The 21,653-nt window shown below is 61.4% G+C and overlaps 3 protein-coding genes across 5 annotated transcripts in view; 1 reads left to right on the plus strand and 2 right to left on the minus strand.

Moving 5' to 3' along the window:
- Tmem259 (transmembrane protein 259) overlaps positions 1–4,999 on the plus strand; it is a 6,644-nt gene extending 1,645 nt beyond the window's left edge. The window contains exons 2-11 of one of the 3 annotated variants that reach the window (XM_052747270.1): positions 2,448–2,711; positions 2,794–2,893; positions 2,981–3,091; positions 3,195–3,317; positions 3,400–3,500; positions 3,592–3,649; positions 3,722–3,805; positions 3,877–4,009; positions 4,245–4,344; positions 4,441–4,999. In XM_052747270.1, the coding sequence (XP_052603230.1) occupies positions 2,448–2,711; positions 2,794–2,893; positions 2,981–3,091; positions 3,195–3,317; positions 3,400–3,500; positions 3,592–3,649; positions 3,722–3,805; positions 3,877–4,009; positions 4,245–4,344; positions 4,441–4,875 (1,509 nt within the window). In that variant the 3' untranslated portion in view covers positions 4,876–4,999. Of the gene's footprint in view, positions 1–2,447; positions 2,712–2,793; positions 2,894–2,980; positions 3,092–3,194; positions 3,318–3,399; positions 3,501–3,591; positions 3,806–3,876; positions 4,010–4,244; positions 4,345–4,440 lie in introns of all 3 variants that reach the window. The other 2 variants (XM_052747271.1, XM_052747269.1) reach the window with 2 other exon arrangements.
- Positions 5,000–5,109: 110 nt separating this feature from the next.
- Positions 5,110–11,479, minus strand: Grin3b (glutamate ionotropic receptor NMDA type subunit 3B). Its single transcript, XM_052747302.1, is given in 10 exon segments — positions 5,110–5,508; positions 5,590–5,657; positions 5,737–5,901; positions 6,071–6,222; positions 6,311–6,426; positions 6,509–6,654; positions 7,473–8,505; positions 8,727–9,319; positions 10,777–10,953; positions 10,955–11,479. Coding segments are annotated over 10 exon segments (3,015 nt in total). The 5' UTR covers positions 11,207–11,479; the 3' UTR covers positions 5,110–5,195.
- Positions 11,480–14,246: 2,767 nt separating this feature from the next.
- Wdr18 (WD repeat domain 18) lies at positions 14,247–21,192 on the minus strand. The gene is made up of 10 exons (XM_052747277.1): positions 20,871–21,192; positions 20,011–20,121; positions 16,813–16,946; positions 16,524–16,665; positions 15,732–15,875; positions 15,587–15,651; positions 15,389–15,513; positions 15,145–15,311; positions 14,521–14,589; positions 14,247–14,437 (listed from the first exon to the last, which is right to left on the minus strand). Exons 1-10 carry the CDS (start codon positions 21,078–21,080, stop codon positions 14,309–14,311), a joined length of 1,296 nt encoding a protein of 431 aa, XP_052603237.1. The 5' UTR covers positions 21,081–21,192; the 3' UTR covers positions 14,247–14,308.
- Positions 21,193–21,653: the final 461 nt, after the last annotated feature.

Genomic DNA, 21,653 nt, shown 5'->3' on the forward strand with positions numbered 1-21,653 from the left:
GCCTGGCTAAGCAGCATATCGCGTGGGTGACCGTGGGGTGGAGGGACACTGCGTGGTGCCTTCGGATGTGGGCAGGTGTGAAGGGCCAGCTCCAGCAGCAGCTCAAGGCGCTGCTCTCAGTGGAGACCTTTGGTGGCCCGGGATCTTGGAATCCCGGCTGAGGCTGGTGTTCTGTACCCACCACAGGCCTGTCTTCCCATTGGGCAGGTAGGCTGGCAGCCCCAGACAGCAGACTGGGGTGACAGTGAGACACCCACCTGCTCATAGGGTATGGGATGTCCTGAGAACCCTGGGTGGTGGCACTGAGGTATCTGCAGGAGGTGACAGCATGCTGCCCTCCCAGGCCAGTGTGACCAAGCTGAGTGCCTGTTTCTGTGGCACAGAGTGGGCAGATGAGCGGAGGAGTAGCCCCAGGGCCTGAGTGGGATGCTAGACACTAGCTCAGTGACAGGTGGGGACTTGAGTGGCCAGAGTAGCTGTGGTGGGAAGAGGACCCAGGATATGTCCACCTGTGCAGTGGCCACCTCCCTCTGCCTCTAGACCTGCTTGCTCCCAGGCTTGGGCCTGGCTGGCAGGAGCCGCCGCCTCCAGTCTCAGCCTGGGGTGGCAGACTTCATGACACTCGATACAGAAATCCATTTCGTGCCCAGGAGAGGCTCGCAGTTCACAGCGGTGGGTGTCGGCTTTAGGTGTGGCTAGCTCAGGACTTTAGCCTTGGTCTCAATCCCAGGCCCCCCCCCCCCCCGCCTGCTCTGCATCCCCGCAGGTCAGTACTAGGAGGGCTGGGTGCTTTGTTGACCCAGCTCTGTCTCCAGACTGCAGAAGGGAGGTCCTGCCTGGTTCTGGCCTCAGGTTCCTTATGTCCCCTGCGCTGCTACCACAGCAGATGGGGAGGGTACTGTTCTGCTTGCCGTGGTAGAGTCTCCTGGGATTAGAGCTGGGGAGTCCAGTCTCGTCCCTGAAGAGTGTAGGGATTTGAGTGCATACATTGGACATTCAAGGCTGTCCAAGACTGTCATGGCTCTGGTGACTTCCATCACCCAACCCTCAATACCACCTTATCGGGCCAGGGTTATCCTGGTTCTCATGGATCTGTAGACAGACGGGTCTGTACTGGCCAGCAGGGATGTGGTGGAAAGGTAAGGCGTTAGTAGAGGCCGTAGAGGAGGGGTTACCCTGGACAGGCCCACAGAGCGCATGGCACATGTAGGACATCCCTAACGTCCATCTGATAGGGTTAGGGCAGTGGTTCTCAACCTTCCTGATACTGCGACCCTGTAATACAGTCCTCATGTTGTGGTAACTTCATGTTTTGTTGTGACTTCATAACTGTAATTTTGCTACTGTCGTGAATTGTAATGGAAAAGTATCTGCATTTCCCAGTGGTCTTAGGTAACCCTTGTGAAAGGGTTGTTCAACCCCCCCTCCCCCCCCACAAGGGATCACAACCCACAGTCACCCACACAGTAGAGAAAGGGGAGGTTGGACCTCTTGAGTGATTGTGCTCCAGCATAGGGGTATTTGAGGTCAATAAGTAATATTAAGTAATCTGTGACTTTTAAAAAATTGGTAGCCAGGTGGTGGTGACACACACCTTTAATCCCAGCACTTGGGAGGCAGAGGCAGGCGGATCTCTGAGTTCCAGGCCAGCTTGGTCTACAGAGTGAGTTCTAGGCCAGCCATGGCTACCCTGCCTCAGGAAACAAAAAACAACAAAAATTGTATTTTATTTGTTTATTGTGTGTGAATACATATGGATGTGGGAGCATGCATCCCGCAGTGTGCATGTGGAGGTCAGAACACCTTGCAGGTGTCAGATTGCTCCTTCTATCTTGTGTGTATGTCCTGGGGATCGAACTCAGGTGTCCAGGCTTAGTGGCAAGCACCTGTACTAACTGAGCCGTCTCATGGCCCGTACGTTTTTGTTTTTTCCTTTCTTAACCTGTACTTGAACATCTGGGGTGGTCTCAGCAGGGCATCCTGGGCCCTGAGGGTGTTGAGCAGAGTCCTTGCCTTCCACCCATTCCATGCCAAGAGCTACCCCAGTCCCCAACATGGCCCAGGGTTTCCTGGGTGCAGGGTTACCAGCAAGAGTGGCCATTATCCCTTTCCAGGTGAGGCTACATTTGCCAGGCAGGGCAGCCTGGTCCTGCTGAGGTGCCTGGGCCCCACCAGGGCAGGTCCCTGGAACAGGGCAGAGGTGCCTTGCTGGGGACAATGGCTGTCCTTAGGCGGTGAGATCAGGGCCCTGTCAGTGAGCAGCAGTAGGGTTGGGGTCCCCAAAGGCAGCTTTGAGTCCACGAAACTGCTGGAGCGGGTACAGAGAACCCTTGCAGTGGGGACCTGGGCCAGCTGGGCCCCAAGCAAGCACAGGCAGCCAGGGCCACCCTGTCTGGGAGAGAATGGGTGTCCCTCTGCCCTGCTGACTGCCCTCTCCCCACACCCAGGCCCTGTTTGTGCTTTTTGTGCTGGCCTATATACACATTGTCTTCTCCCGGTCGCCCATCAACTGCTTGGAGCATGTTCGAGATCGATGGCCGCGGGAGGGCGTTCTGAGGGTGGAGGTGCGCCACAACTCAAGCCGGGCACCCGTGGTCCTGCAGTTCTGTGAGGGGGGCCTCAGCGGCCTGGAGCTGGAGCCAGGGGGCCTGGAGCTGGAGGAGGAGGAGGAGGAGCTGACTGTGGAGATGTTCACCAATAGCTCCATCAAGGTGAGCGGTGGGTCACCCACCCAGTGGGCGCTGGGGACTGCCCCCTGCAGGCTCCCTGATAGCTTGGTCCCTGTGCCTGCAGTTTGAGCTGGACATCGAGCCCAAGGTGTTCAAGCCGCCAGGTGGCACAGATGCCCTGAACGACAGCCAGGACTTCCCGTTCCCCGAGACGCCGGCAAAAGGTGTGTGGTCCCCGGCGGCGGCGGCGGGGAAGGTGGCGGGCTGTGCTGAGGGTGGGGCCAGCTGACCCTGTGTCCCTGTCTCTGCAGTGTGGCCGCAGGACGAGTACATTGTGGAGTACTCCCTGGAATACGGCTTCCTGCGGCTGTCGCAGGCCACTCGCCAGCGCCTGAGCATCCCCGTCATGGTGGTCACCCTAGGTGAGGCCCCGGGCGTCCTGGGCGGCTGCGGCTGGGCCGGGGACCGCCCGCCCGCGGGGGCTCCCTGGCCCCCGGGATCAGTATCCGCCCCGTGTACTCACAGACCCCACGCGCGACCAGTGCTTCGGGGACCGCTTTAGCCGCCTGTTGCTGGACGAGTTCCTGGGCTACGATGACATCCTCATGTCGAGTGTGAAGGGCCTGGCGGAGAACGAGGAGAACAAGGGTGGGCTCCGGGAGGAGGGGGGCGGGCGGGCGGGGCGGGGCGCGGCGGCTGCCCCTGCTCACGGCCGCCGCCGCCTCCGCAGGCTTCCTGAGGAACGTGGTGTCCGGGGAGCACTACCGCTTTGTCAGCATGTGGATGGCGCGCACGTCCTACCTGGCGGCCTTCGTCATCATGGTCATCTTTGTGAGTGAGGGAGTGGCTGGCCCCGGGGAGCGCCTGCGGGCTGGGCTCGGCCGGGCTGCCCCTGACCCTGCCCCGCGCCGCCCGCCCGCAGACCCTCAGTGTGTCCATGCTGCTGCGCTACTCGCACCACCAGATCTTCGTCTTCATCGGTGAGTCCCGGCCGGCCGGGGGTGGGGCGGGCTCTCCCCAGGCCCTCACGGGCGGCCGCCCTGTGCCCGCAGTGGACCTGCTGCAGATGCTGGAGATGAACATGGCCATCGCCTTCCCCGCAGCGCCCCTGCTGACCGTCATCCTGGCCCTCGTCGGTGAGGACCCCCGCCGCGCCCCCGCCCCCGCCCCGCCCCGCCCGCGCCAACCCCGCCGCGTGTCCCCGCAGGGATGGAGGCCATCATGTCCGAGTTCTTCAACGACACCACCACGGCCTTCTACATCATCCTCATCGTGTGGCTGGCCGACCAGTACGACGCCATCTGCTGCCACACCAACACCAGCAAGCGGCACTGGCTGAGGTGCGCGGGGCGCGGGGAACCAGGACCGGAGGGGCGGGGCGGTGACCGGGAGGGGCGGGGTCGGGGACCGGAGGGGCGGGGCGGGGACCGGGAGGGGCGGGGCCGGGGACCAGGAGGGGCGGGGTCGGGGACCGGAGGGGCGGGGCGGTGACTGGGAGGGGCGGGGCCGGGGACCGGGCGGGGCGGGGACCGGGGGCGGGGCCTGTCTGGCAGGGCAGCTTCTCCCGCCCCGCAGGTTCTTCTACCTGTACCACTTCGCCTTCTACGCCTACCACTACCGCTTCAACGGGCAGTACAGCAGCCTGGCCCTGGTCACCTCCTGGCTCTTCATCCAGGTGAGGCCCCCACCCCTCCCCGCGTCCCCAGGCCGGTGGCCTCACTGCGGCCGGGCGGCCGGGCGGGCGGCCTCACGGCCTCTCCTGACCCCGCAGCATTCCATGATCTACTTCTTCCACCACTACGAGTTGCCGGCCATCCTGCAGCAGATCCGCATCCAGGAGATGTTGCTGCAGATGCCGCAGCTGGGCCCCGGGACGCCCACGGCGCTGCCCGACGACCTCAACAACAACTCGGGCTCCCCGGCCGCCCCCGACCCCAGCCCTCAGCTGGCGCTGGGCCCCGGCTCCAGCTCCGCGCCCGCCGGCGGGGCACCCGGGCCCGGCTCGCTGGGCGCCGCGGCCTCGGTGTCGGGCAGCGACCTCGGCTGGGTGGCCGAGACGGCCGCCATCATCTCGGACGCCTCCTTCCTGTCGGGGCTGAGCGCCTCGCTGCTGGAGCGGCGGCCGGCGGCCCCCAGCACCCCGGACAGCGCGCGCCCCGACCCCGGGGTCCCTCCGGAGGATGCGCCCGCGCCTGCCGGGTCCTGAAAGCCAGCCGTCACCGGCTCCCGGCGGGGGCCGCGGCCGGAGCCCGAGAGCGCTGTGGTCTGCAGGGAGAGGGGCTGGCGGCGAAGGTTCTGGACGCGGCCGGGACAGGGCAGCGAGGTGCGGTGGGCGCGTGGCCGCCGGCCGCCTGGTGCTCCCCAGTGCCTTCCACACGGCGCCCGCGCGGGCCGAGCGCCCAAGCCCGGACTCGCAGGTGGCGGCTCAGGACGCGGGGCGCACGTTCTACGCTATTTAATTGCAGTGTACAGAGTCGTGTTTGTATATAGAATAAACTGTCGTGGACAGTGCGGCCGCGTGGTCCCTCAGCTTTCCGCGGGTGGCACCTGCAGCAGGCGCAGTGGCCGCAGCCGGGCGCCGTCCCCCAGCCGGGCCCGCAGCTCCCCTCGCCGCAGCAGTGCGCTGCGCAGCCGCTCCCGCGTCGCCTCGATCCGCAGCTCCAGCTCGCGCAGCTCGGCTTGCGGCCCGGGCCCGTTGGAGCAGAGCCTCGGTTCCCCGCCGGCCTCCCCGGTTTCCAGCAGGAAGCGCACGCGCCGCTCCCGTTCCACCGCCCTGCGCACCCGCCTCCAGCGCCCTGCTCCCTCGGCTGCACGCGGCTGCTCCTCGGGCCCGGGGCCGCTAGGACGGAGAGAAGGAGGCGGTGGCCGGTACAGCCGGCCTGGTCCTCGCCCGGGACCCCCGCCCCTGCCGCGTGCTCACCTGCGCTCCTGCTCCGCACTCCCCTGTTGCCCCTCTGGCGTCCCAGTGTTGAGGGCTCGGTGGATCTTCTAGGGACAGACAAGTGTGTCAGTGGGCGCCTGGGCGCCCTCTGCGCCGCCCCGCCCTCCTCTGCTCCTGCCACCTCACCTGGCTCGTGTGGAGCCAGTACTGCAGCTTGTTGCCCCTGCGGATGCGCGGCAGCACCAGGCGGTAGAAGACGTGCTCGCCCAGAGAGCTGAGGAGTGCGCTGCCCAGCCCGAGGCACAGCAGCACGAACAGCCCCGAGAAGTGGTAGACTCCCATCTGCAGCGTCTGCGGACGGCAACAAGGTCCCCACATGGCGTCGGGATGTGGACCCCGGGGCGGGGCAGCTGGGCAGGGAGATCTCTTGAAGGAAGGGGTGCTGGGGCTGTGTAGGGTGAGCAGGAATGCACGCAAGCGTAGCCAGAGCTCCCCACCCTGTGTCTCGGCGCCTGCCCACCTCCGTCACGGCGAACACCCGCTTCCCGCAAGGCACCATCTTGTACCACTTGTCATGGAGCAGGTCAATGAAGCCTGACGACTTGTAGCGGCTGATGAACTCCGACAGGTTGGAGGTGAGCGGCGAGTTCTGGGGCAGCCCTATGCCATAGCCTGGAGAGGTTGAACCGGGTGGGAGGTGGCTCCACGAGAGCTGCGTGCACCCACAGCTGGGGTCCCCGGAACCCCACTACGCACTCACCCTCGATGGCGAAGGGTTTGCCCACGGTGAGCAGCTTGCAATCTGCATCAATGGATACCTCGTAATCCAGTAGCGACTTGTCCATGATGAAGGCGTTGAGCTTGGGTGGGTCACTCCTGTGGGGCAGGATCGTGTAAGGTCAGCAGGCCCTGAGTGGTAGGCAGCCCCCCAACGCCACACAGTGCCCCACAGACTCACGTGAGCATGGCCACTCCGTGTGGAGTGGTGGGTGCGCTGTGGCGCCGCATGTGTGCGTGCATCTCCGGGAAGCTCGCCTTGATGTAGGCCTCTGCGCTGCTCTCCCACACAGTGCCAAAGCGGAATCCTTGGGAAGGGTGGTGCAGCTGTGGAGGAGGAGGAGAGTGATCAGGAGGCAGCCTGGGTGCCCACCAGGGCCTACTAGACTGGGTACTTCTCACTGAGCTCAGATTCAGTACCATCAGCTCCACAGATGCTCCACTTTTGGACCCCAGAGACACGCCATTTCTCTCTGCTCTCACCCCCATTCCCAGCCCTCACCTGGCCACGGCCATAAACCAGTTCAGTGGCTGGAGCATTGGGCAGCACCTAGTTGCAGGGGTAGCCAAGGCTGGGTGTGTGTGGGGGGGGAGGGGGGGTGGTCAGTAGGACACGACCAGCTAGATTCCAAAGAGGGAAGGAGCTGTGAGACATACCATGAACTCCAAAAACATGAAAGGTAAAAATAAAGCCAGATGTGCTTCCGCATGCCTGTCATCCCTGCAGCGGGAGGCAGTTTTTTTAAAGAACTGATGCTTAAAAATGGAGGCCTTGTCAGGGGTGGAGCCCCAGCCTAGAATCCCCCAGGTAGGGGCTGGGGGCGTGGTCAGGGTGGAGCCCCGCCCAGAATCCCCCAGTGAGGGGCTGGGGGCGTGGTCAGGGTGGAACCCCGCCCAGAATCCCCCAGTGAGGGGCTGGGGGCGTGGTCAGGGTGGAGCCCCGCCCAGAATCCCCCAGTGAGGGGCTGGGGTCTAGTCTATACCCGGCATGGGACAAGGACATGGATTCCATTTCCAGCACTGCAATTAAGTGAGTCTCCAGAGAAGGGCGTGTGCTGGAGACAGTCACCCGCAGTTCCTGCTGAACGCAGTGCCCATCCCACCCTGGCCACAACCCTTGACCCCTCAGCTTTCCCAGCCCCCACCTTGGGGTCATGGATTCCAGACAGCTCCTCAAAGGTCTTGTCCCCAACCATGACGGCAGCCAGGTTGGCCGTGTAGCTGGACAGCACCAACAGGCAGAAGATTGCCCAGAGGTTCATGAGGAAGCGTCCGGTAGGGCATTTGGGCGTCTTGCTGGAGACCGTGCGTCCGAAGAGGATGGCATAACAGAGGTTGAGTGCGGAGGAGTAGGAGAAGACAGTACCACGGTTGCGGCCGCGTGGCGTGAGCCCATAGGGGCTTCGCCATTCGTACAGGGTAAGGAAGAGCGCCGTGAGATGCAGGGCGGCAAAGACGCCCACCCACATGGACCAGTGCAGGGGCCACATGAAGGCCCCGATGGGCGAGGCTGTGTCCCGTGTGCGCACCATGATGCCCAGGCTGGTGGAGAAGAATGGGCTGGTGAAATCCACCACCTGGGAGCGAGCCGAATTGATACTGAAGCTGGTCACAGCCATGTGTGCCCGGCCAGCCAGCAGGTCGCCCACCAGGCCTGTCCAGCGTCCATCACGCAGGGCCCCGTATTTGCCATCGCCCACAATATAGAGCTCAAAATCGAAGGCCAGGTCCTCGGCCAGCCGTTCCAGCAGGTCGATGCAGTAGCCGTAACAACATCTCCGTAGTGAGCGGGGTACTGAGCCATTGGCCAGCGCTGCAAACAGCGCGTCCAGCCTGGCCGAATCATTGGTGCCCGGGTCTAGACACAGCTGCCCAGCCGGGCACTGCCCATCTTCATCGGATTCCCTGGTGAAAACAAATGGGTGTTCCACCAGAGTTACCACCCGCAGCTTCGGCCGCACCTGGGTGCCAGATGGAGATGGGACACGGACAGCCGCTGCCCCTGGCTCGAAGTCCAGATGTCCATCCTGCCAGCTGCCCACTGTTGCCCAGGCTGGGCCACCCAGTGGGTCGCGGCGCAAGCTCCACACCTTGAAATGCCGAGACACGTGCACCTGAGAGGAGCTTGTCACCCACACAGCCCCTGTGCGGCCCTGGAAGGAGGTGTTGCCCAGAAATCTGGGGAATATAAAGGGTAGGGATTGTCATAAATCTGAGAGACCCGCCTCTCACTCAGCTAGCACCCGCCTGGAATCCACGGGAGCTCTAGTCCTGAGGCTGCAGGGACAACCACCCGACCCTCTAGGTTCTATTCCTACTGGGGCACCCACCCCCTGACACACAGGGGGCAGTGCCAGCTGTGGGCCTGGCCTCTTGCCCCTAAGCTGGACCCTACTCACCGAGCCAAGGTGTGCCCGGACGACTCGGATCCAACTGGTTTCAGGTCCTCACAGCCGACCGCAGCTTGAAGCAAGGCACGCTCTGGGTGTGCAAGGGCCATGCTGCCCAGTGCTCGAGCCACAAGCTCCACCGTGTCGTGGACGGCAGCTTCCAGGGAGGGTCGTTTGATTTCTCCCAGGGCCAGTACCCCAGGTGGCAGGCCAGCTGTGGGCAGTGCCTCAGCAGGCAACGGTGTGCCCAGTAACCACTGGGGACCCGGTGGCGCAGCCTCGAGGACCTCATGTGCACGGGCAGCACTGCAGCCGAGGAGGACAGCTGCAGACACGAGACTCTCCCCTCCCTCCAGGGCCCCGAGCAGGGCCAGTCCGGCCCGAAGGCCGTCATTCCCGCCGTCCAGCCGGCTCAGGTCCAGTACGAACTTTGGGGCCTGACCAGCACGACTAGTCCAGAGTGTCACGAGGCCACCAGGGTCCCGGACGCGGCAGAGCACTAGAGCAATGTCCTCCCAGGCGTGTGCCTGTAACAGGGACACCAGCACATCCAGGATGGTCTCCAGGGGACTGGCCCAGTCCAGCTGCAGATGGAACGGAGTCTGGGGAGAGGTGGTTCCAGTCAGGGCTGGATGTCACCTACCCTGCCTCCTTCGGTGGCTCCCCAGTACTGCTCTGCCGGCCCCTTAGGCTGATCGTGACCTTGCTGCATAATTAAGGACAAGCGTGGACCCATGATCCCCCTACCTCTGGGATGTCACCCTGAGATGACAAGCATGTACTGCTGCTTCCAGTGTATGCCACGCTGAGATGGAACCCAGGATTTCAGGCGTACTGGACAAGCGTTTTACCAAAAGAACCCTGTCCCCAGCCCTCCCGTGTTTTATTTACATATAGCTTTCAACCAGCTACAATACCCTGCCCTTTCCACGTCGATCAACTCCTATACATCCTTCAAGACCCAGCTCTGTTGTCCCTTCTCTATAGACCAGGGAGAACCTTGCACCTCTCCCGAGTTCTCCCAAACTTGGGTTTCTGCTCTCTCTGTCTCTGTCTCTCTCTGTGTCTCTGTCACTTCCCATTTCAGTCCTGACCTAGTCCCACCCCACCCGCTCAGGAGTCCCTTGGTACATTCAGAAAGTTCTTAGGGGTTTGTGTTGCACATTTGGAATACACAGCAGCCCTGGCAGACACCGAACAACCGCTGGGTGCTGCCGAGCAGGGGCACGTTGCTGAGGAGCATAGAAGGGTGCCACTCTCTGGCCAACCCCAGGGGAGCCAGGCCTGGCTCAGAGGCTGGAGGCACAGGTGGGTGCCGATTCCAGAGCAGGGGCAGCTTCAGCTCCAGTCTTGAGCTCCCACTAGACCAGGGGTCCTTGGGGGGATACAGGGAACCCAGGGACATGGGTCACTGACCCTCCCCTGGGGCTAGGGTCTCCCTGGATGAAACTTCATGACAGGTTAGTGAGGAGGACCTCAGGTCTCCCATGTCCCAGGGTCCCTAGCCCTGGTGGGGCCTTCTGTTGGCCTGCCTTGGTCCGGAGTGAGACCAGCTTGCCCAGAGCCAGCTGCAGATACACGCGGCCCTATCTGAAGAAACAACCTGGTCAGGGGGCGAGGCGCACGCCTTTAATCCCAGCGCTCGGGAGGCAGAGGCAGGTGGATTTCTGTAAGTTCAGGGGTAGCCTGGTCTACACAGTGAGAGGCTGTCTCAAAACATTAAGTAATTAAAAAATAATAATAGAAGACCTAGCGAGGATGGGTCACATGGAAGTGGGGGTGGCCAGCGCTGCCCTGGGGCTGGAGGCCACCAGAGAGCTGTGGGTAGGGAGTTCCTGGCCTGTAGGGCCCCTGGGAGGGAAAGACGGACTTCTGGAAGGATTTCCCACACTGGCTAAGCCCAGGGAGAGGAGAGTGGAGCACCCTCCTAGCCAAGGCGTGCTTGCGAGAGAAGGGCTGGAACAGGGGTCCTCTCCATCACCTGGCTGGAGAAGTGTGGGGCTCCGGGTTGCTTCCCATCCCCGCGCCCCAGGGTCCCCCACGCCCGCCCGCCGCGTACCGGGGCTCCGAGGGGCGCACGCGCCTCCCTCCGCAGGACGCTCAGCACCGGGGTCTCCGTGGCCGCTGCCAGGAACTGCAGCAGCCGCAGCTCGGGCCGCGCCTCGGGGAAGGCTACCGAGGCCACCACGCCGGGCGGTGTCAGGACCTGGCACAGACCTCGGGCCAGCGACGCGGGGGTCCCGGGCAGGGGACGCGACGGCCACCAGTTCCAGACTCAGGTTGTGCGGCAGCCGCGGCGCGGGGACGGCCAGGGCGGCCAGGACGCGGGCGCGGGCGGCGGGCGCGCGGGGCAGGAGCGCAGCCAGTCTCACGGAGCCGCCGGAGCCCCCGGCACGCGTGGCAACCCCGCAGGGCTGAGGGTGACCGCGCACCACCCGGGACCCCAGCGCCAGCGCCAGGCCGAGCCACAGCGCACGCACAGACTCCATCCCGAAGTTGCCACTGTGCGCGGGGAGAAGGGACACCTGGGACAGCCCGCTCCCGTCCCTCCTGCGGGTCCCGGCGTCCACTGAAGGAGGAGCTGGGCAGCTGCCTGGGTTTGCTGTGGCTCACAGGGCAGGGCTGGGTAATGCCTCCCACGGCCCAGACGGGAACTCCCAGAGCAGTCTCGACTAGCTCAATACTGTGTGCACCCTGGGGGAAACTGAGGCAGGCACATCTGGTGGAAATCTGTAAGGTAGATCTGCCCTCCAGCCCTGGCAGCAATCTTGAGTTACAAACTTAAAAGACAAAACAAACAAGCAAACAAAATCAAAAACCCTGTATTTGTCTTGGGTTTCTGGGGGAAGGTGCATTCCACAGCCAGTGTGGGGACAGCTTTTGGGGGTCTGTCTCTCCCTGTGGGTCCTGAGGATCGAAGTGGGGTCCTCAGACTTGGCAGCAAGCATATTTACCTACTGAGCTATTTTTGGGGCTTTTGTTCTCTTTTAAAATATTTATTATTATTGGCGCACGCCTTTACTCCCAGCACTCCGGAGGCAGAGGCAGGCAGATCTCTGAGTTTGAGGCCACCCTGGTCTACGGAGTGAGTTCCAGGACAGCCTGGGATACACAAAGACCCTGTCTTGAAAAACCAAAAATTATTAGTAGTAATATTCATTTGAGAGAGGGTTTCATCACATAGCCTTGATTGGTCTGGAACTCAGAGATCCACCTGGCTCTGCCTCCGTAGTGCTGGGGTTCAATGGTTCTTGTGTGGGGGTGGGTGCTCTCAGGGACCACTGGACCTCCTGGAGCTGGATATGAGCCATTCAGCATGAGTGCTCGGAACCAAAGTCAAGTTCTCTGCGAAAGCAATCAGAACTAACCACAGAGCAATCTTTCTGGCCTCCAGAACGCTTTGACCTTCACGATCCAGTGTCAAATGCCCTGCTGTGAAAAACCCAGAATACACATCACATCCCTCCCACAGGCTCATCTTCCTATTGGCTCATTTAGGGACCACTGGCCCCTCTCAGTTCAGGGAGGATAAGGGTAGACCCAGTTCAGTTACTCCTGCCTCTCAGGGGCTTGCATACAGCAGGCCTTCCATAACTGCTTGAGCAATTGCTTACACTTCCCTCCTCCACCACTCCAGAACCGTCTCGAGCGCCCAGTTTTCTTGGTCCCCCAACTCAACTGACTCGGGGTCCACTCGTGTGGCCTGTAGGATCAGGGACCAAAGGCTTCCCCAGCAAGGAGGCTCCTGCCGGGAATCTGTGGTCTGTCCTCACAGGCAGGGCAAATATGGCATTCTCCCAAGATCATGCGCGGCGGCAGCCCGCTGCAGGGAACACTCAGCCCTGATGAATGAATCTACACTCACCACCCCACCACCCCCAAATCCTCATTCTCCTTGCAGAGCCAGCATTAAAGGAAAAACATCCATCAAGCAAATAAAAATGCCAGCAAGACAGACTGCACTTTGAGCTGCCTTTTAATGAGACGGCTTGGCTCTGAGGATGGCGGCTGTCTCGGCGCTCGGCCAGGGCTCCAAGGTACATCAGGTTAGGGGTCCATCAGGGTTGGGGCCACCACGTCATTTCAGGGATGCTCAGGGCACTCTCCCTGAGGCTGAAGTGCCACCAGCCTCATCCCCTTGGAGTCCTCTGAAATCTGCCCTTGTCCACAATGCCAGCTGGTACTCTTTCAGTCTACAAACAGTCCTGGACGTCGGTTCTGTTCAGTCCACTGAACACGAGGCAGATGGATTGCAGCCTGTCAGGATTCACTACCATTCCTAACGGAAGGGCAGAGTGGGACCTTCCACTCCAGCTGAATGAAAAGAAGTGCACGCAAGACTTGTTTTTGGATAGGGAGAGCCTCACAAAGTACCAATTTATCCCCAAGAACCCTGTTCTGGACATTTCATGTCACGGAGTCCCGCAGTGTGTGTGGCACTTTGTGCCCAGCTTTCTCATTGGGCTTGTGTCCTCAAGGTCCCTCCACACTGCGTCCACTTCCCTCCCGTGGGCACGGGGGCTGTGCTGGCCTTTGCCTCCACCCTGTCTCTCCCGTCACATGAGGAGGTCTGCGGGGTCTTAGTCCAGGCTGCCCCAGTGCTCAGGAGACTGGGAACATGGGCCTTTCTGCAGCTTGGCATTCAACCAGCCTGGTAACTATGACAGCTGAGTCCCAAGGACAACTCTTGTTTCTCATGACCCCAGAGGAGCCAGTCAGCATGGCAGGTGGAGGCAGCACCATCGGGGGAACGGGAGGTTAGGCCAGGGGGATCCCGAGTTCAGGCCAGCCACAGCCGGTGAGCAGTGTGTGTGGCAATGCAGGGCACGCGCACACACACACACACACAATCCCAGGCGTAGGCAGCAACATGAACTCCCAAGGAGGGGACTCTTGAGTTCACCTTCGTCTTAGGAAATCTCCAGAGGCCTCTGGGGAGCTGGGAACCTATGGCTGGTAGAGTCCCTGTGTGCCGGCCTCTCCCCAAACCTCAACAAGCCCCGGAATGGTGGGAGGGCTCAGGGTACCTGGGCCAAGAATGCAAAGACCCAGCTCAGTGGGTACACTGAGGAAAGTGTGGCTCCTCAGAGTATGGTTACTTCTTGCCACCAGGTGCCGTCCAGGAGCGGATGTCCCGAGGGCACAGCGACAGGGTTCCGGTGTGAGGTCAGCATTGGCTCCCACCCGCGCTACGGCGGAGACAGCCCTGCTAAATCACACGGATTTTCTGGATCGTTAGGCAGGGCTGTCAGTTGAGTGCGGCTTTCTGGAAGGTTCTGTGGGTATCTGGGCTGAACTCCAGGCTACGGCTGGCAGCAGACCCAGGACAGTATGTGGAGACTGAGCTATGGATGCCCATGAGGGGCTGGTGGCTGCCTGGCTGGCCCTTGTGCGCAGGGGCTCTGCACCGTCAGCCCCTCACCTACCCCACCCTACCCCAGGGTCCTCTGGCTCAGTGCACACCATGTCCCCAAGGTGTGAGGCCCCCCAACCAAGCCCCGGCCCCTCAGGGACACAACAGTCGAGACATCAGCTTCTTTGTCCATTCTTTGTTAAAACACCAGCCCACAGGCCGACGGCAAGTGTTTCTGTCACTTAGAGGGCCGCGTGATGATGCGCGTGGAGAAGTCGAAGAGGTCCCGGTTGATCTTGCGCAGACTGCGCACCTCCTCCTCCAGCTCCAACACACGCGCTGGCAGCATCTGATTGCCCAGCATGTTCTGCAGGGAGAGGGCCGTGTGGGCGGGGCTGCTCCTGCCTGACCCACCAGGCCCCGCCCACAGCCGGGACGAACCCCGCCCACCTTCGCCATGTAGCCGGACAGCACCGCCTGCAGCCGCTCCAGCCGCTCCAGGTAGGTCGGCTCAGTGCCCTGCAAAGTAGCATGGCCACCGCTGTGCCTGCCCCCGGGGGAGCCAGCCTCCTCCACAGGTTCACAGTCGGGGGAGGGGGGCTGGGGCCTGTGGCAGCCAGGCCACACCAGGTCCTCACCCTGTCCGCCACCCTCTGTGGAAGGGCCCGACGCACCCTGGCCTATGTGGGGTGCCAGTGAGGTCGGGGTGTGAACGCTGGGCAGAAGCCCCTCACAGCTCCCATGCCCAGCTGCTTTCTAAGGCTCCCCATCTCCTGACCTCAGGCTGCCCCAAGGGTCTATCCTGCTCTATTCTTCATCAACCAAGTGACCTGGTCACACGATGGGAGCAATATGACAGTCACCTTCTGAACGTGGGCTGAGGCACTCTGTGCCTTTGGACAGAAGTCGCCCGTGGGGACAGGTGCCAAGTGTGGCGTGGCAGTGGGTGTCAATGACCTCGCGGCAAGGACTCGGGCCATTAAAGGTTGGCGCCGGCACTAGGGGGACTCTAGGGGATGGAATGTTCTGGAAGTGGCTGAGTGGGCGGCATGCAGGCCTCGTGGTGGGTCCTACCTGCAGGTGGAGCCCTAGCTGCAGGCGCAGGCCCCCACCCTGGGCCTCATCTCCATGCTCAGCACCAAGCAGGTGCTTGTTGAAGTGGGGCAGGGGCAGGCTGGGCCTGAATTCAGGGTTCAGCATGCTGGGCGGGGCCAGCACGATGGCGGCATTGGTCACCGGACCTGAGGGACACACCAAAACCCAACATCAGGGCCTGGCTGGCGGGACAGGGCTCTGCCTCACCCAGAGCGGCACACACCTTTGAGGGTGACGGTCCGCAGGCACTGTTTGCTCTTCACGTCCCACAGACGCACCGACTCGTCCTGGGAGCCCGAGAGGAGGACGCTGCCATCCGTGGACACCGACAGGCACGTCACTTGGTTCCTGGGACAGGTGGGTGGGGTTGGGTGCTGCATGGGTGTGGACTGCGCCCACCCCACCCGGCTGAGGTGACTACCTGTGCCCCTTGAAGACCTTCCCCGTGTTCTGTTCGGGCCGGAAGCTGTGTTCTCTCTGTCCAGGCTGTCAGTGGAGACAAGTTGTCAGTGTCTGGGATGTGGGGCACCTACTGTACGGCCCCTCAGCCCCTGGCGGCCACTCACCCAGCTGTACAGGTCCACCTGGAAGATGGAACCATCGCTGCCGCCACAGAACACATGATGCTCAGCCAGGTCCATGGTCACAGAAGTGACGCCCACGTCAAACAAGACAGACAGAAGCAGGTCTCCCGAGGAGATGGCCCAGAGCTGCAGGGATGGAAGGCCTGGCACCATGGGCATCCAGGCACACAGCCAAGCCAGGGAGCCGGGACGGCTGAGGGCCCTGGCACCACCCTGCCCATGCTACAAGCCTCCAAACCCACCACAGACGCACAGGCTGTGCTGGCTGGTGGTGTGGGCACCTCAGCTGCTGCAGGACCCAAGCCCCAGTCAGGGAAATTAAGTCACCAAGGCTGGGTTAAGTGCTCCTGGGCAGAGGCAAGGGTGAGTCTCTGAGTTCCAGGCTAGTCTGGTCTATATACCAAGCTCCAGGCAATCCGTGGCTACACAGGGAGACAGTCTCAAAAAAGAAAGAAAGAAGACCATCTCAAAATAAAAGATGAAAGAGGGTGGGGGCGGGGCTCAGGTAGAGGCCTGGGTTCCATCTCTAACACTGTGCCAGTAACAAACAAACAGCCCCAAAACGCCAAGGGCAGCCGGCCACTGCAGCGTGGCCGAGTGGGAATTTCCAGCAGACAGGCTAGACCGTCCATCTCTGGGTGTCCTTGGTCGGGCACAGGGATTATGGGCTGTCTGGAACCGAGGCAGCCAGCACAGGGGGAGGCCAACCTCCCTCTCTCCTAGTTGAGAGCCAGTGGCTGGCAGGAATTCATGGGTCCAGGCTGGGGACGCTACCTTCATGGTCTGATCCAGCGAAGCGGTGGCCACCCGGGCCATGGGGCCTCCGAAACCGCAGTGCAGGTCTGTGATCGGGAGCGTGTGGTGGGACCAGACATGCCTTGGGGCGAGGATCCTGGATGGGTCTGCCTGCAGCACACTGGGGACAGGAGCAGTGAGGCCGTGGAGAATGTCCCTGGCCTGCCTCAAGCCCGTGCATGGGACACCCCAACAGTTTCCAGCCCAGGCCCGTCTTGCCCTGAGGCCCCCAGAGCCTTTTTGTGCAGATTCCTGGCATGTGTCCTACCTGCAGAGGTTCCAGACCAGCACCAGGCAGTCCTTGCCCCCTGAGACAAAGTGACTGCTGTCACCGGTGAACTTAAGACACGACACGTCCTGGTAGTGACGGCTGAGGATGACCAGGAGGTTCCCAGTGGAGACCTGAGACAGACCAGGCACCGGTCAGGGGTGACAAAGGCTGAACCACTCCACAAGAACCCTGTCCACCTTCTCTCGGGCCACTGGTGGACAGAACCAGGTTGAGGCAAGGATCCTCGTCACCATGCACTTGGCCAGGACTGGCTGTGCCCCCACCCTGTACCCAGAAAAGGGGGATGCAAGTTTCCTGTGTCCTCTGAGCCCCAGGGGAGCCTAAGCTTGGTCATGTCTAAGGCCAGCTAATCCAGGGGATGTCTTGGAGGCCTCTGCTGGCACAGGATGTGTGAGATCATCACAATGCAGCAGAAGGTCGCTGCTGCACGTGTCCCCTATGGTTTGGGAGGCTGAGGCACAGCTGAGTCTGAGGTTAACCTCAGCTACACAAGAACCGATTAGAAAACCAAAGGAAACAGCAACAGGTCCTTGCAGGGAGAGTGTGGCTGCCTCTGGATCACCTGGATCTAAAGCCGGGATCTGTCCATTCCAACACAGGACAGGCAGGGGCAGTGTGGAGAGCTCGGGCCTGTGTTGGGGGGAGGCAGACTTCAGCCCTGCCCCTGGTGGTGAGGCCCCGGCTCCAGGCCAAGGGTGCTGTTTCTGCTGGGCGTCTGGGTAACTCGGGGTGGGGAGGGGGAGCATGGCCACCTACACGCCAACACCACAAGGGGTCTGTGGCTCATTGTCACTGACAGCGGAACCTCAGCCCCACAGGCTCCCGCTGCCACACAGGTGCAGAGACTTCCGGGTCCCCCTTGAGTCCCTCACCCCAGCCTTGAGCCCAGGAGTCTGTGGGACTGTGCAGCGCCCCCTGGTGGCCACAGTTCAGAGTGCTTAGTGTGGGGCAGCAGCCACCTGCCAGCCTGTCAGCAAGAGGAGGCCCCCAGCGAGGAGTGGGGGGATCCCAGCACTTGGGACGAAGAGGCAGGTGGATCTCTGTGAGTTCGAGGCCAGCCTGGGCTACAGAGTGAGTTCCAGGACAGCCAGGGCTACACAGAGAAACCCTGTCTAGGGGGTGCGGGAGTGGTTGGGGGTGGGGACCCAAGAGAGCAGCTGAGTGGGAGAGTACAGGCATGATGGGAGCCCTGGGCTCCACCCCAGCACCACAGCAGCCAGGCACTGCCATCCCAGCACTGGGGTAGTGGTGACAGGAGGATTTGGAACTCTAGGGCTAACAATGAGTTCAAGGCCAGCCTGGGCTACGTGAGGCCCTGCCTCACAAAGCACAGTAGGACTAAGGAATGGCTCAGGGGGTGACGCCACGGCTCCAGTCTCCAGAACCCATGGGAAGCGCGGTGACTGTCTACGGCACCCCTGCAGGGAGGCGGCAATCGCAGATAAAAGTCTCGGCCGCTTGGACGGTGAGACACATGGCCCCACAGGACGGAAGGCAAGGACCAACAACTGAAGCTGCCCTCCTGACATGGGCACCTTCGCACGGAGTGCGCGTACAGGGAACCCAAGAACGCAGAAAAGGACGGTCCAGATGTGCCCTTCGTAGACAGCTGCACAACCTAGGTGGATCCCTCCTGTGAGGCCCATGAAACCCTGGTCTTGGCCTCCCAGCCTCAGAATCTTGGCCTTAGAATGACATGGTGGCCCTGGGACGGTCTGGACGAAGATGAAACCGGAGCGGCAGAAACATGGCCCACCTCAGCTCCGTGCAGCCAGCACCCTCCACCGAGGGCCAGGCCACAGCCTAGAACCCTGACTCCTCCAGGCTCTCATGGCCAAGGTCATTAACTGGGCCCAACATGGAGCCAGGCCGCTGGGGCCAACAAAAGACTGAAGACTGACCTGACCTTGGGAAGCAGGGTGAGGGCGTTGGCATCTCCAGCCGTGACCACGAGGCAAAGGCGGCTGGCTACCACAGGGTCTGCATGGGTTCTGTTTTTGTTGTTGGTGGTGGGGTTTTGTTTGTTTCGTTTTTGAGGCAGGGTTTTTCTGTGTAGCCCTGGCTGTCCTGGAACTCACTCTGTAGACCAGGCTGGTCTCGAACTCACAGAGATCCACCTGCCTCTTCGTCCCAAGTGCTGGGATTAAAGGTGTGTGCCACCACTGCCTGGCAATAGTTTTATGTTTTAAAAGATTTTATTTTTAAATTTGTGTATCTAGGGGTACCCTCAGAGGTCAGATGAATGGGCTAAGTTCCCTGCAGCTACAGACAGTTGTGAGTCACCATGTGGGTGCTGGGGACTGAACCCGGGTTCTCTGAGGAGCAGCCAGTGGGTACTTTTATGCTGAGCCGTCCTGGAGTCCGATCAATAGTTTTTAAAAACTCTGTATTTTTCAGGTTTATTTTCTTTGTGAGTGTTTTGCCTGCATGTACATATGTGTACGAGGTACATGCCTGGTGCCCATCCAGGTCAGAAGGTGTCAGATCCCCTAGAACTGACATTATGGATGGTCGTTGGCCATCATGTGGGTGCTGGGAATCGAACCCAGGTCCTCTGTAAGAGCAACATGTGTTCTTAACCACAGGAGCGTTCTCTCGGCTGTTGACTAAGGATGTTAATTGTTATGTTGTCAAGTTCCTGCTTCCTGCCCTGACTTCCCTCAATATACGCTGTAATATAATATAACATCATAATATAATAAGCCAAACAGACAGCTTCTTCCCCTACATTGCTTCTGGTCAGTGTTTTGTCAAGAGAAAGCAAGCTAGAACACTCCCCGTTCTAAGTCTCTTTCTTGGTTTCCCACACAGTTGGGGACAGAACCAGGGCCACCTCAGAATAAGGTGTGTGCTGCACCCCAGTCACGATGAATTAGGACCTAATGTCACACTTAGGTCTCAGAAGTCATGGGTAAGATCTCCAAGGCTGGCCGGGCGGTGGTGGTGCACCACCCAGCACTCGGGAGGCAGAGAGAGGCGGATCTCTGTGAGTTCGAGGCCAGCCTGGTCTACAGAGTGAGTTCCAGGACAGGCACCAAAACTACACACAGAAACCCTGTGTTGAAAAAAAAAAAAAGATCTCCAAGGCCACCTGCCGCCGTCAGCCTGGACACTAACCACAGGTTACTCTTCAGCATTCCCAAGGGACACACACAGGTAACAAGCTGTTCTCACCTCCCACAGGTAGATGCTCTCTGCAATTCCTGCCAGGACATACAGGCCGTTGGGTGCTGTGGTCAGACAGGTGACCGGCCCAGGACACATGATTTTCTGTTGGAGTTGGTCCTAGGGACACAGAATACAGGACAAGCCATGTGAGCATCGGGAAGAGCGAAGGGCTGGTGAAGTACAGAGCAAGAGGAAGGAGTGGGGTGGACAGAATCCCCGGTGAGGGCAGGGTCGGGGCTCAGTAGTAGGGGGTCCTACCCGACATGGAGGATCTGGGTTCCAGAAATTTAAGAAACAAAAAACCCCCAGGCTTCAGCCAGTCCTGATGGTGAAGATCCGTGACCCTTTAAGAGGGTAACAAGAGCCGGGCGGTGGTGGCGCACGCCTTGAATTCGAGCACTCGGGAGGCAGAGGCAGGAGGATCTGTGAGTTCGAGGCGAGGCCAGCCTGGTCTGGAGAAAGTTCCAGGGCAGCCTGGGCTAACAGGAAGACCCTGTCCCGAACACCTCCCTCCAAAATGAGGGTAATGGGAGCATGGGCCACCAGTCTATCTCGACCCAAGAGCTCTGATCTGTCAGGCCGTCTAAAAGCACGACTTCTAACGGGCCCCATCTTCCTTTCTGTATCAAAATTAGCGCTCCTTCGACGAGGAAGTGTGCAAACGCTGATGCCCCGCAGCTCTTCATCTGAGCATGCGCCTAGCAATCTCAGGGCGCCTTTGCTCTGGCAGCCCGGGGGGAGGGCGAGACCCTCGGCCCGCCAGTACGATTGCATCACACAGCACCCCGGTCGCCGTGACCCTAGCTGCAGCGCGCCCGAGTGCTCGCGGCTGCCCCTCGGCCCCCACGGGTGCTGAGGCCCCGCACCTTGCGCTGCAGCTCCCAGGCGCAGATGTAGTTCTTGCCTTGCTGAGCCGCCAGCAGGTACTCGCCATTGAGCAGCGCCAGGCCCCGCGGCCCCGCTTGGCCGCCGCGGTAGGTGAGCAGGTTGGCGCCCGAATGAAGTTCCCACACCACGCAGCTCCACAGCTGCGCCGCGGAGTCCGTACACACCGCCACTTCCATGGGCGCCGCCATCTTGCCCGGCCAGCCCCGCCCCTGGATCCCGTCGTCCTTAGCGAGACTCTCAAAATGGCTCCTGGCGGGCTAGAGCGGCACTTGAGCACCTCCTGGCGGCCGACCTGGAGGCCTACGCGTGCGCAGTCGTTTCACCGGGTCGAGGAGGCGGGGCTGTCCTGCGCTCACCGGCTCCGCCGGGCCTAGACGGTCGCGTAAGCGCTGCGGGCGGGGTGATGGGCGCATGCGCGCGGTGTTCGCGGCGGAGGGGCGGAAGCGGCCTCCGGTTTCTCGGTCCCGTGTAGGGTAGCGCTGCGGTGAGGGCGGAGACGCACGACCTGCACATGCGTACAAGGCCGGCTGCTGGGCGCGAACCTTGCGAGACAGCGCCACGCCGGCTGGCGCAGCCCCAAACCTCGTCGACCCGGCTCCTGCGCATGCGTACAAGGCCGACCGCGCCAGGAGCTGGCCGCTCTGCGCACGCGCGCCTCTGCTCGCCCCTGGAAGATGCTCCGGCTGCCTGTTCGTGGGGATCGGCTTTTGGACCCCAGTTTAGAAGCGACGGTTGTACTCAGTGACTAGAGATTTTCGCTG

This window comes from Peromyscus californicus, unplaced genomic scaffold (assembly GCF_007827085.1).
Source record: "Peromyscus californicus insignis strain IS unplaced genomic scaffold, ASM782708v3 Scaffold_1__1_contigs__length_55948999, whole genome shotgun sequence".
In the NCBI taxonomy this organism is placed as follows: Eukaryota; Metazoa; Chordata; class Mammalia; order Rodentia; family Cricetidae; genus Peromyscus; species Peromyscus californicus.

Bases quoted from the DNA above. Each gene is read 5' to 3' on its own strand.
- Wdr18 (XM_052747277.1), bottom strand. From the start codon at position 21,080: ATGGCGGCGCCCATGGAAGTGGCGGTGTGTACGGACTCCGCGGCGCAG. The intron at 16,666-16,812 runs GTAGGACACATG...TCCTGTCCCCAG, and splicing joins CTGGTCTGGAACCTCTGCAG to TGTGCTGCAGGCAGACCCAT. The intron at 14,590-15,144 runs GTAGGACCCACC...GCTACTTTGCAG, and splicing joins AGCTAGGGCTCCACCTGCAG to GGCACTGAGCCGACCTACCT.